General features: G+C 38.3%; 1 protein-coding gene across 7 annotated transcripts in view; it reads left to right on the top strand.

Annotated features, from left to right (window-relative positions):
- Positions 1-13,652, top strand: part of SNAP91 (synaptosome associated protein 91) — a 170,285-nt gene that overhangs the window by 98,025 nt on the left and 58,608 nt on the right. For all 7 annotated transcript variants that reach the window (XM_018052935.1, XM_018052934.1, XM_018052936.1 and 4 more), the window contains 2 exons: positions 2,041-2,150; positions 4,210-4,325. In XM_018052935.1, the coding sequence (XP_017908424.1) occupies positions 2,041-2,150; positions 4,210-4,325 (226 nt within the window). The remainder of the gene's footprint in view (positions 1-2,040; positions 2,151-4,209; positions 4,326-13,652) is intronic.

Here is a 13,652-nt window from a genome sequence, read left to right as displayed (position 1 = left end):
AGATGATCCATTCATCTTTCTCTTGTGAATACAGGCAAATTAAATATACCAAGTAAAAGAAAATAGAATTAGGATAATTACTATACAGTTCAGTTCAGTTCAGTTGCTCAGTCGTGTCCAACTCTGCGACCCCATGAATCACAGCACGCCAGGCCTCCTTGTCCATCACCAACTCCCGGAGTTTACCCAAACTCATGTCCGTTGAGTCAGTGATGCCATCCAGCCATCTCATCTTCTGTTGTCCCCTTCTTCTCCTGCCCCCAGTCCCTCCCAGCATCAGGGTCTTTTCCAATGAGTCAACTCTTTGCATGAAGTGGCCAAAGTATTGGAGTTTCAGCTTCAGCATCAATCCTTCCAGTGAACACCCAGGACTGATCTCCTTTAGGATGGACTGGTTGGATCCTCTTGCAGACCAAGGGACTCTCAAGAGTCTTCTCTAACACCACAGTTCAAAAGCATCAATTCTTCGGCGCTCAGCTCTTTTCACAGTCCTACTCTCACATCCATACATGACCACAGGAAAAACCATAGCCTTGACTAGACGGACCTTTGTTGGCAAAGTAATGTCTCTGCTTTTGAATATGCTATCTAGGTTGGACATAACTTTTCTTCCAAGGAGTAAGCATCTTTTAATTTCATGGCTGCAGTCACCATCTGCAGTGATTTTGGGACCCCAGAAAATAAAGTCTGACACTGTTTCCACTGTTTCCCCATCTATTTCCCATGAAGTGATGGGACCAGATGGCATGATCTTAGTTTTCTAATGTTGAACTTTAAGCCAGCTTTTTCACTCTCCTCTTTCACTTTCATCAAGAGGCTCTTTAGTTCCTCTTCACTTTCTGCCATAAGGGTGTTGTCATCTGCATATCTGAGGTTATTGATATTTGTCCTGGCAATCTTGATCCCAGCTTGTACTTCTTCCAGCCCAGTGTTTCTCATGATGTACTCTGCATAGAAGTTAAATAAATAGGGTGACAATATATAGCCTTGATGTACTCCTTTTCCTATTTGGAACCAGTCTGTTGTTCCATGTCCAGTTCTAACTATTGCTTCCGGACCTGCATACAGATTTCTAAAGAGGCGTGTCAGGTGGTCTGGTATTCCTATCTCTTTCAGAATTTTCCACAGTTTATCGTGACCCACGCTATACAAGCATCTTATTTTTTTAATAATTAGCTGACTATTAGGTCCTCTTCTTAAACCAGCATAGGACAATAAATGTTGGGTTTTTTTTCACTTTTTAAATTTTATCTTTTCACATTAGTGAAGGTCTGTTCTCAAGCTGTCAGTGACTTGAATCTTGTTCGGGGATAGTTCTCTGCTGTTTGTGAACTATTTTTTAAGTTAGATTTCTAGATGTTACAGGCATCTGAGAAGACTTTGCATACAGTCTGTTTAAGATGCAGAAAAGAATGGCCTGGGTTTTAAAGCAATCGTTACAGTTGATTTTTTTTTTTCATTTTTGCAGCTAGCAAGATCTTTCCCACTAATTTTTTGTTTAGGAAATATGTTTGGCCTTCATTTTATTTTATTTTTTAAATTGAACTATAGTTGATTTACAGTGTGGTAGTAGTTTCTGATGTTCAGCAAAATGATCCAGTTTTATATATGTGTGTTAATTCTTTTTCAGTTTCTTTTTCCATCACAGGTTATTATCAGATGTTAAATGTAGTTCACCATGCTATACGTATTCAGTAGGACCTTGTTTGTCTGTTTTACATATAGTAGTATGTATTTGTTAATCCCAAACTCCTAATTTATTATTTGGCTTCGATTATAAATATATGCATAGAAGTCATTGCCGGGTTAGAAGAAATACTTTGTCATAATTCTATATAAATTACATATAACTTGTAATATTTGAAACATATTTTGTCCACTATTGATTATTTATTATAATTCTCAATTTGAAATTTTCTGGAGATTTTTCCTCCCATGAGCAGCTACCAAATGGCATAGGTCTGCAGAGTAGGGGGCCTGTCGCCTTGTGTCATGTAGATTCAGATTTGACCAGAGCGTGCTGTGCCTCTTCCCTTTTAGTCTTCTCCAGCCACAACTGTTACATCGCCTAATTCTACACCAGCTAAAACTATTGACACATCGCCTCCGGTTGATTTGTTTGCAACTGCATCGGCAGCTGTACCAGTCAGGTGAGTTCATGAGCATGTAGCAAACTGTTTATTAATATTTTGATTAGGTTTTTTTTATTTTTATGTATTGAACCCAAATGACTTCACAAAATGAAATGTTATTCTAGTGAATATATGCTATTTTGGGTTATTTTCAGGTACACAGAGTAAGTTCTTCTACACTTCATACAGTTATTTAAGTTTGTACCTCCCAAAGTGTAAGTAAGACCTAAGCTCTGGGAATTGCCTTGTTCAGATATTTGGGAAAGAAAGTGGAAGAAAGATGGACACATTTCAGGTTCTTCTGAAGTGGATGATACGGACAGTGTTTTCTGAAATTCATTTCTTCTTTTGTGAAATTTAAAGACTGTCTTGAAGTGCTATAAAATGAAATGAAATGGAGTGAAATGCAATGGTAGGTCGAGTAGGTGGTACATATGAGGAACTCAAACTCTGCTTGTAGGAAGAAACTGTCAGGATGCTCCTAATTGCTTTTATAGCACCTAAAAGTCAGAATAGTAGTGAGAAACATGGGGATGACTGTGTGTTGTATGAAATCTCTGAGGTGCCTAAAAGGAAGCCCCAACTAAGAGAGGCTTCCTCAGGTATTAATCTTAGGTCAGCTCTTTGTTTGGTTCTTTTGCCTCGAGAAGATTCTGGTCCCATCTTGTAGTATCTGTGACTCTGATTGTGAATGCTCTGTACTTGGAGACTTGAATTTTGAACTGAGCAATAAATCCACATAACGTATCTATGTAAACTATGCCTGTTGGTCTCCACTCACTTAATTCTAGTTTTATAATCACAGGCTTGGAAAGGCCAAGTTCTTTCTGCCTCTATACCAAGATAAATTGCTTCTTATAAAAACTTTGATTCAGGTCTTAATAACAAATATTTCCCTATTCTGGCTCTTAAACCAGTTGTACTTATGAAATAGATATCAAAACTAGGCAAGTTTCAAAGAATATTACCTGCAAATCTAATATGTAAAAAAGATAGGGATTGAACTGCTATTTATAAAGAGGGTTGGGGAACCTGGACCCTGGTGGCTTAGTACCTGATATCGCAGCCTTTAAGCCAGTGCTCCTTAAACCTGAATGGACAGTGAACACCTGGGGTCACAGTAAAATGAAGACTCTGATATAGTAGATATGGGGTAAGCCTGGGACTTTGCATTTCTAACAAGGTCCCAAGATGCTGTTAGTTTGGAGATCGTACTTTGAATAGTAAAGCTCTAGGCTCTTCCTTGGAACTTCTATAGATGAAAGAGCTTTGGAAAGCACAGCCCCATCTGAGTAAGAGTGAAAAAATATGGAATTGTTTATGGGTGAGGCCCTCTTACAGGCCAACTTGATATGTTGCAATTTAACATAGAAAAAAGGTACAATACTGATTGTTCATTTTAGTGTTCTTTGGTTTATAAATAAATTATTTTCAAGATAAAAATTATTTACCATGATACAAAAAAAAATACAAAAAATTTTAGGAAATAGAGAAAAGGAAAAAATTACCAATAATTCTCTTTAATATTTGGAGCATGTTTCCTTTTGTCAGAGTCCTCATAATCAGCATTTCAAATGCATAACATGTTTAAAATTCCCCCTTACTTTGAAGCATTTAGATTTTCCTTTTTTCTTTCTGCGCTATGATTTGCTGAGTAAGCCATTGCTTGAGGTATGGTTTAACTTTGTTATCTGTGGAGCAGGAGTTGGCAGACGATGGCCCATAGATCAGATCTAGCCCACTGTCTTTGTAAATAAATTTTTATTGCAGCGAGGCATGTTTGTTTGTTTACACACTGTGTCTTTTTCATGCTGCACTGGCAGAGTTAAGTAGTGACAGAGGCTGTCTAGCCCACAAAACTTAGATGCCTAGCATCTGGCCCTTGGCAGGGGTAGTTGGCCAGCTCTTGGTCTAGAGGAACGTGTGTTTTACTGCTGTACTTTCACAAATATTATTCTCTTGCTGGATTTAAAATGTCCAAAATCTGTGATGTTTTCTGCGTAAGTCTTTATTTAAAAAACATCTTTACATTTTAAAATTTCAAAAATCTGATTGTAAAGTGATATTTGCCTTTCAGCACTTCAAAACCGTCTAGCGATCTCCTGGACCTCCAGCCAGACTTCTCCCCTGCAGGGGCAGCAGCAGCGGCACCAGCACCAGCACCACCTTCAGGAGGCGCCACTGCGTGGGGAGGTGAGTGGAATCAGACAGCTGTGCCATTTTTCTGTTTAGCTGTTTTCATTCAGGTTATATTTGTTACTCTTTCCTTCTGATTAGGCAAAATGGTACTAGAAACTGAGGGAGGAAATGCTAAAAATGGCATCGATGGATTGAAATATACACTGAAAGAGAGACAAATGGTACCCGTGTGTGCTGTGTTCGTGTGCTCTGTTGCTCAGTCATGTCTGACTCTTCCCAGCCTCATGGAGTGTGCCCTCCAGGCTCCTCCGTCCATGGGATTCTCCAGGCAAGAACACTGGAGTGGGTTGCCATTTCCTTTTCCAGAGAATCTACTCGACCCAGGAATAGAGCCCATGTCTCCTGTGTCTCCTCCATTGAAAGGCAAATTCTTTACCACTGAGCCACCTGGGAAGCCCCGAAAGTACCCATAATACAGTTAAAATATTCAAGTAATCACATGGTTTTATTATTAAAGTTAAGACAATGGGAGTATTTTTTCTTAGCTATTCTCAAATCCTGATTATTTTAAGTAATTGCTCTCTAAGAGTGCAGGCCTTAGAAGATAGTGTGTTTCCTTCAGAAATGATGAGATTACTGAAAGGCAGCATTTTGAATTTGGTTTGTGCAAGTGCAGTCTCCGTAGTTTATTTCTTTGGATCTGAATTGGTTTTATTCATATTGTATTCTATTTCATGCAACTGGAAATCTGGGATAGATTCTTATTTGTGCCAGAAAAGATCTATACTAAACTTGTTAAGAGTAAGTACTTGATTTCCACTTTATTCATGGATCTTTGGAAAAATTCCACTTCTATACATGTTTGATTTAAAAGGATACTTAATACCAATGTAAAATTAAGTTGATTATTGCTTCATTCTTAAAGTTTCACAGTTCAGTTCAGTCACTCAGTCGTGTCCGACTCTTTGTGACCCCATGAATTGTAGCACGCCAGGCCTCTCTGTCCATCACCAACTCCTGCAGTTCACTCAGACTCACATCCATTGAGTCAATGATGCCATGTAGCCATCTCAACCTTTATCATCCCCTTCTCCTCCTGCCCCCTATCCCTCCCAGCATCAGTGTCTTTTCCAATGACTCTTCTCATGAGGTGGCCAAAGTACTGGAGTTTCAGCTTTAGCATCATTCCTTCCAAAGAACACCCAGTACTGATCTCCTTTAGAATGGACTGGTTGGATCTCCTTGCAGTCCAAGGGACTCTCAAGAGCCTTCTCCAACACCAGAGTTCAAAAGCATCAATTCTTTGGCACTCTGCCTTCTTCACAGTCCAGCTCTCACATCCATACATGACCACAGGAAAAACCATAGCCTTGACTAGATGGACCTTGGTTCGCAAAGTAATGTCTCTGCTTTTTAATATGCTATCTAGGTTGGTCATAACTTTCCTTCCAAGGAGTAAGCATCTTTTAATTTCATGGCTGCAGTCACCATCTGCAGTGATTTTGGAGCCCCCCAAAATAAAGTCTGACACTGTTTCCACTGTTTCACAGAGTTAGTATTAAATACCTTACTCTACCACATCAAACTATCAAAGTAAAAATTTTTTTTAAGTTTGAAAGTGGCTCATACAACTATAGAAATAACACAGAAGGAATGACATAAGCAAGATGGTCAAATAGGAAGTGTCCCATTGTACCTCCCCACAGAAGTAATCATTTGGCAGCCAGCCACAGGCAAAATTGCCTTTGTGGGTGCTTTGGGATCCAGGAAAGAGGTTGCAAAGCCCACGATCAAGAAGGCTTGATTTGAGAAGGTGGGTTCAGGTAGGAGGCTCATCAACCTTGGTCCTGGCAACAGTCCTGGAAACACTGCCATGCCCCTGTGGACTCACTACAGTCCTCTTTGGCCATGATCCTGCCACTGGCAACATCTGCTACGGGACTGGGAACCATACACACCCATGCATTAGGTAACAGGCCTGCTGACCTTGGTCTCAGCTGTGGACCCTGAAACTGCCTGTGACCCAGCTCCAGCCTATCTTAGTCTTGGTCCAGGAGCAGTCCCACCTGCCCAGAGATCTATCAGGAGACATACCTGTCTGTGCACTTAGAGACAGGCCCAGTGATCTTAGTCCAACCTCAGATCCTAAAGAAGCCTTGTGACTAGGCTCAGCCCCTCCCAGCTGCAGTCAGGAAGCTGTCCTGCCCACCTGGGGACTTTGTGGGAGACAGACTTATCCATACCCATAAGGGCAGGCCTACAGGCCTTGATCCCAACTGTGGACCTTCAAGCAAATATCAGACTTGATTCAGCCCCACTTAGCTACAGTCCAGGGCTAGTCCTTCCCAGCCCAGAGACCTAGTAGGAGCTACACCCACACATTCACTTGGTAACAAGCCCACCACCCCTGAACTCAACTGAAGACCCTAAAGTGGACCCTTGTTCCAGTTCCAGCCCTACTAACCAAGGTTGTGAATGCAGTCCTGTCCACTCAGGGACCAGGAAGCAGGATCTGTACCCACCTAAGATCCTGGTAACAGGCCCACCAACATGGGCACTACAGCAGGCCCAGGAGTAGCCACATGAACTTGCCCCCACCCCATTCAACTGCAATCCCAGAGGCAATATCATCACCCCAGGGACCTGACAGGAGAAGATCTTCACCTGCCAAAACCAGTGTTTAAAAATAGGAAGAGGTGTTTTTCCTTCAAGTGCACAGGCACCATCACAAGGCTACATGAAATACAAAGAATCAGGCAAAAAAAAAAAAAAAAAAAAAAACTCCATGACACTGCCAAAGAGAAGTCACTCAGTAATGTCCAATTCTTTACGACCCCATAGACTATAGCTGACCAGGCTCCTCAGTCCATGGGATATTCCAAAGAATACTGGGGTGGGTTGCCATTTAAAGGAAGCTAATAAAGCTCAGTAACTTACCCTAAAGAAATCTAGATTGTCTGCTAATGAATTCAAAATAATCATCCTAAAGAAGCTCAGTGAGATTCAAGGGAACACATGCAGGCAAGAAAACAAAATCAGGAAAACTATACATGAACAAAACAAGAAAGTAGAGGCTATAAAAGAGAACAAAGCAAATTCTGAATGAAATAGAATATGATGGCTGAACTGAAAAGAAAAACTCTGTAGAGAGCTTCAACAGAAGACTGAATCAGACAGAGTAAAAATCCACAAACTCAAAGATAGGGTTTGAAAATAGCCAATTGGCAATTAGAAAATAGCCAATTAAAAGAATAAAAAGGGAAAAAAGAGGCTGCATACAGGACCTATGGGACATCATAAAATGAATGAAGATAAGCATTGTAGAAGTTTCAGAAAAGAAGAAAGAAAGAAAGTGAAGTCACTCAGTCATGTCTGACTCTTTCTGAGACCTAGAAGGAGCTTCACCCAAACACCTCAATTGCACATAGAAAATTCTCCAGGGTGGAGAATGTTGGGACAAGAAAATTTTGATGAAGAAGATTGAAGTCATATCAAGTATTATTCTTGCCCTTCAGTGGTATGAAACTAGAAATCAGTAACATAACAAAACTTTGAAAATTCACATATACATGGAGATTTTATAACATATGGCCAACCAATGGGTCAAAGAAGAAATTAAAAAGAAATTTTAAAGAATCTTGAGACAAAAGAAAATGGAAACACAGTATATCAAAATTTATCTGATGCTGCAAAAGCAATACTAAGAGGGAAATTTATAGTGCTAAATGCCTCCATTAAGAAAAAAAGATCTCAAACAATCTAGCTTTACATCTCATGGAATTAGGTAAAGAACAAACTTAGCTCAAAGATAGCAGAAGGAAGGAAATAACAAAGGTTAGAGCAGAAATAAATGAAATAGAGACCAGAAAGATGTTAGAAAAGATCAACAAAACTGAGTTGGTTTTTTGAAAAGATAAAATTACTTTTGCGTGTGTGCATGCTCAGTTGTGTTTGTCTCTTTGTGACCCCAAAGACTGTAGCCCACCAGGCTCCTCTGTCAGTGGGATTTTCCAGCTGAGAGTAGTGGAATGGGGTGCCATTTCCTACTCCAGGGAATCTTCTTGACCCAGAAATCAAACCAACATCTCCTGTGTCTCCTTCATTGCCAAATGGATTCTTTACCACTGAGTTACCTGGGAAGCCCAAAATTACCTTCGGCTAGACTAAATAAGAAAAAAGGGCAATGACCCAAACTAAAATTATAAATGAAAGAGGAAACATTATAGCTGATACCATAAAAATGCAAAGAATCATAAGAGATTGTTGTGAGCAATTATATGCCATGATTGGATAACCTAAAAGAAATGGATAAATTCCTAGAAACATACAGCTGACCAAGATACAGCTGACCAACAAACATACAACTGACAGTCAAGACAAAAAAGAAAATCTGAACAGACTAACATACGTAAGGAAATTGAAGCAGAAATCAGAAACCTCCCAACAAAGAAAAACCCTTGATCATACAGCTTCACGAGTGAATTCTGCCAAACATTTAAACAGAAATTAATGCCAGTTCTACTCAAATTCTTCCCAAAAAATTGAAAAGAGGGAACACTTCCAATCTTTGCTTTTTTGAAGCTAGTTTTACTCTCATACCAAAGCCAGATACACACACTATAAGAAAAGAAAATAACAGGCCATCATTCCTGATGAACATAAAACTACAAAAATCCTTCACAAAATATTACAAACTGAATTCAACAGGACATTAAAAGGATCCTACACTATGATCAAGTGGGGTTTCTCCTTGCAATGCAAGGATGGTTTGACAGTTGCTGGTGATATACACCACATGGTAGAATAAAGGATGAAAATCATATGATGATCTCAATAGTTGCAGAAAAAGTACTTAACAGTTCAACAACCTTTCATGATTAAAAAAAAAAAAACTGTCAACAAATTAGGTAGAGAAGGAATGTATCTCAACATAATAAAGGGTATATATGACACGTCCACAGCTAACATGATTCTAAATGATGAAAAGCTATAACATTTTCCTCTAAGATTAGGACAAAGATGCCTACTCTTGAGTTCTATCCAACATAGTACTGTAAATCTAAGCCAGAGCAATTAGTCAAGAAAAATAAATAAAAAGCATCCAAATTGGAAAGGAAGAAATAAAATTGTCTTTGCAGATGACTTGGTCTTACATGTAGAAACCCAAAAGATGCCACGAAAAAACTGTTAGAACTAATAAATGAATTCAGTAAAGTTTGGGAATCAAAGTTTATGTATGAAAATCAACTGCATTTCTATACACTAACAACAAACTATCTGAAAAAGAAATGAAAAATAATTCCGTTTATAGTAGCATCAAGAAAAATAAAATATTGAGTTGGCAAAGAAGTTTGGGTTTTTCCATAACAACCCAAATGAACCTTTTGGCCAACCCAATACTTAGCAATAGACTTAACCAAGGAGATGAAAAGCCTCTACACTGAAAACTATAAAACATTGATGAAAGAAATTGAAGACACAATAAATGGGGAGATATCCTTTGATCATGGACTAGAAGAGCTAATACTGTTAAAATGTCCATACTACCCAAAGTGATCTACAGAATCACTGCAGTCTGTAGTGCAAAAGAATAAAATCGGAACCTTATCTTATATCATACACAAAACTCAAATGGATTAAAACAAATATAAAACCTGAAACCATAAATCTTAGGGGAAAAAACTCCTAGACATTGATCTTAGCAATGGATTTTTTGATTTGCCACCAAAAACACAGGCAACAGAAGCAAAAATAAGCAAGTGAAACTACATTCAAGCTACAAAGCCTCTACACAGCAAAGGAAACAATCAACAGAATGAAAATGCAGCCTGTGGAATGGGAGAAAATATTTGCAAGCAAAAAAAGGAACCCAAATACCTTGATTTTAAAATTTTCCATAGAAGATGTGCAGATGGCTAACAGGTATATGAGAAAGTGTTCACTGTCATTAATCATCAGGAAAATGGAAATCAGAACCAGAAATAACACCCCACACTTGTTAGCATGACTATTATTAGTAAGAGAAGAGAGAAGTGTTTGTTGAGGGTGTGAAGAAAGGGAATCATTATACACTGTTGGTGGGAATGTAAATTGGTACAACCATTGTGGAAAACAGTAGAGTAGAAGATCCTCAAAACAATCAAAATAGAGCTATTACATGGTTCGCCAGTCTCACTTCTAGGTGGATGGATATCTGCACTCCCATGTTCATTGCAGCATTAGCCACAATAGCCAAGAAAAAAAAAAACTTGTGTTTGTCAGCAGATGAAAGGGTAAGGAAAACATGTTGTATATATTCAGTGGAATATTTCTCAGCCCTTTAAAAAGAAGGAAATCCTCCTATGTGTGACAATATGGATGACAAAAAGGACATTGTGCCAAGCGAATAAATATGCCAGACACAGAAAGACAAATATGTACACCCTCACTTATATGTGGAATCTTAAAAAAGTCAAACTCATAGATACAGAAAGTTGAAGTTGCCTGGGGCTGTTGTTCAGCAATGGAGGGCAGGGCATGGAATGGGAAGATGTTGGTCACAGGGTACAAAAGGTCAGTTGTAAGCTGAAGAATTTCTGGAGATCTAGTGTACAGTATGGTTACTATAGTTAATAATACTGTGTTGTATACTTGAAACTTGCTAAAAGAATAATCTTAAATATTCAAACTACAAAAACACAGGAACTATGTGAGATGATGGATGTGTTAGTTTGATTGTGGTCATTTTCTCATAATGTATATGTATAACAAATTATTACACTGTGCATCTTCAGTTCAGTTCAGTCTCTCAGTTGTGTCCAACTCTTTGTGACCCCATGAATCGCAGCATGCCAGGCCTCCCTGTCTATCACCAACTCCCGCAGTTCACTCAGACTCAAGTCCATCGAGTCAGTGATGCAATCTCATCCTCTGTTGTCCCCTTCTCCTCCTGCCCCCAATCCCTCCCAGCATCAGAGTCTTTTCCGATGAGTCAACTCTTTGCATGAGGTGGCCAAAGTACTGGAGTTTCAGCTTCAGCATCATTCCTTCCAAAGAAATCCCAGGGCTGATCTCCTTCAGAATGGATTGGTTGGATCTCCTTGCAGTCCAAGGGACTCTCAAGAGTCTTCTCCAACACCACAGTTCAAAAGCATCAATTCTTCACACAGCTGCACTCATCTCACACGCTAGTAAAGTAATGCTCAAATTCTACAAGCCAGGCTTCAGAAATACGTGAACCGTGAACTTCCAGATGTTCAAGCTGGTTTTAGAAAAGGCAGAGGAACCAGAGATCAAATTGCCAACATCCGCTGGATCATCGAAAAAGCAAGAGAGTTCCAGAAAGACATCGATTTCTGCTTTAATGACTATGCCAAAACCTTTGACCGTGTGGAGCACAATAAACTGTGGAAAATTCTTCAAGAGATGGGAACACCTGTGCATCTTAAATATATACAATTTTTATATATCAGTTATGCCTTAGTAAAGCTGTGGGGTTGAGAAACAACACTGGTAAAAGACATTAACTGGCTGATGAGGAAACCAGTAAGATGATAAAGCTGGTTAAAACAGCATTTTGAGGAATTGGGATTTATAGAAAAGGAATGTTAAAATAAGATGGCTAGGTTGGGTTTAAAACTGGTTAATGTCCAATAGGGCAATAAAAATCATGTCTTAAGGTTATCTTTTCTCCCAAACATAGTATTATATCACTAGCAGACAAGAACTGTAACGCGATACATATTTCAGAATCAGTCCTTAATTAATGTTAAACTGCAACGTCAAATGAAGTTTCATTCCATAGGTAATTAAATAATCCTTAGGTGAGCTTGGTAAACATTGGCAGAGTGATATCAGAAGTACCTGCTATAATCTCTTGATTTTATTTCCAAGCTTTTTGTTAACAAAATGAAAGTAACTAGTTGTGAAATAAAGTTGCGAACTATGTAGATGAGCATTTAAAATATTGGTGCTTTTCCATTTAAATGCTTCAAACTTCTCCCTTGTTAAAAGGTTCAACTCCTAAGTTGACAGCTGTCATTTTTTTTAATCAGAAGTCTCAACATCACTTAACTTTATTAAATCTCTGTTGGTAAAGGAAAATATTGTTGAATTGGTTTTGTAAAGGGCCTTCTTTTTAAAAAACCATATTCAACTCTTCATGGTATTTTTTTTTAATTGTAGTATAATTGCTTTACATTACTGTTAGTTGCTGCTACACAACAACATGAATCAGCTATAAGTACTATAAGGGCCTTCTGGTTCTTATGCTTTCTCATTCTGACCTTCATCTTTTTGAAATGTTTATTTCAACTTATAACTCATTTTCGTTGCCCCAGTATCTTATACAACATAATATGTTTTCTTACTTATTAAAGAATGCTTCAAATCTATATCCTTAAATCAGACTTTCTCTGTCATAAAGTTCATATGAATGGCTTTTATAGAACTTTTATAATTTCACATTTAGTGTTAATTATAAATTCATGGGGTTATACAAAATTTTTTCAGTATTATATGAATGTATTACCTCTAATTTTCTCAACTAATTAAATCAGTAGATATTTGACACTTTGTAATTTTTAGAACTTATCAAGCATAGTGGTTTAGTGATTTAGAAACTTTGGTAAGTAAATAGTGATATTGTTAACTGTCTCCTTTCACCATATTCTCCAGTGTCAAACTGAAGAGAGATTGTGTCCTTTTTGTTTGGTTTGTTTGTTTTACACCAAAGGAATAATAAAAAGAACAACTCTAGGTGAGAGGTAACATTTAAAAAATTCGGCCACACCACACTGCATGTGGAACCTTTATTCCCCAACCAAGGATTGAACCCCTGTCCTCTGCAGTGGAAGCACAGAGTCCTAGCTACTGGACCACCAGGGAATTCCCAACATTTTTATTCATATTCATCTCTCGGTACTTTTTGCTAAGACACACAATACTATGAGAAATAAGTTATAATAGCCAATTTTATTATAACACACTTAAGTCTTTGCTTGATAGGAATGAATAGCTATTGATGATTGAAACATTGAGATATCAGTGAATATAGAAGAAAGCAGATGAGTATGGTTTAGCTAGGGCCGTGCAGTGTGGATCTGCAGTCTGTCTTTCCCAAATGCAGGGCAAGAGGTCTGAAATTCAGCCTGCTTTCTGTTGGCCAAGCTGTGGGCTTTTTTCATCCTTGAGGGATAAGGAAAACCTTTTCCAACTTGCTGGCTCAGCAGAAACAGTTTTTCATAATTAGTACAAAGCACATTATAGTGTATAATAGTGTTGGCTTAGAACCTGATGGTTAGACAGCATTAGTCTTTTGTCTCAACAAAATATCTATAGGTATTTTCATAGCAGTAGAAAAGTCAGCTGGGGAGGAAAATACTAATAAATAAATTCTCTAGT

This window comes from Capra hircus, chromosome 9 (assembly GCF_001704415.2).
Source record: "Capra hircus breed San Clemente chromosome 9, ASM170441v1, whole genome shotgun sequence".
Classification (NCBI taxonomy): Eukaryota; Metazoa; Chordata; class Mammalia; order Artiodactyla; family Bovidae; genus Capra; species Capra hircus.
Note: the sequence above shows the minus strand (reverse complement) of the source record. Positions and strands in the feature narration are given on the sequence as shown.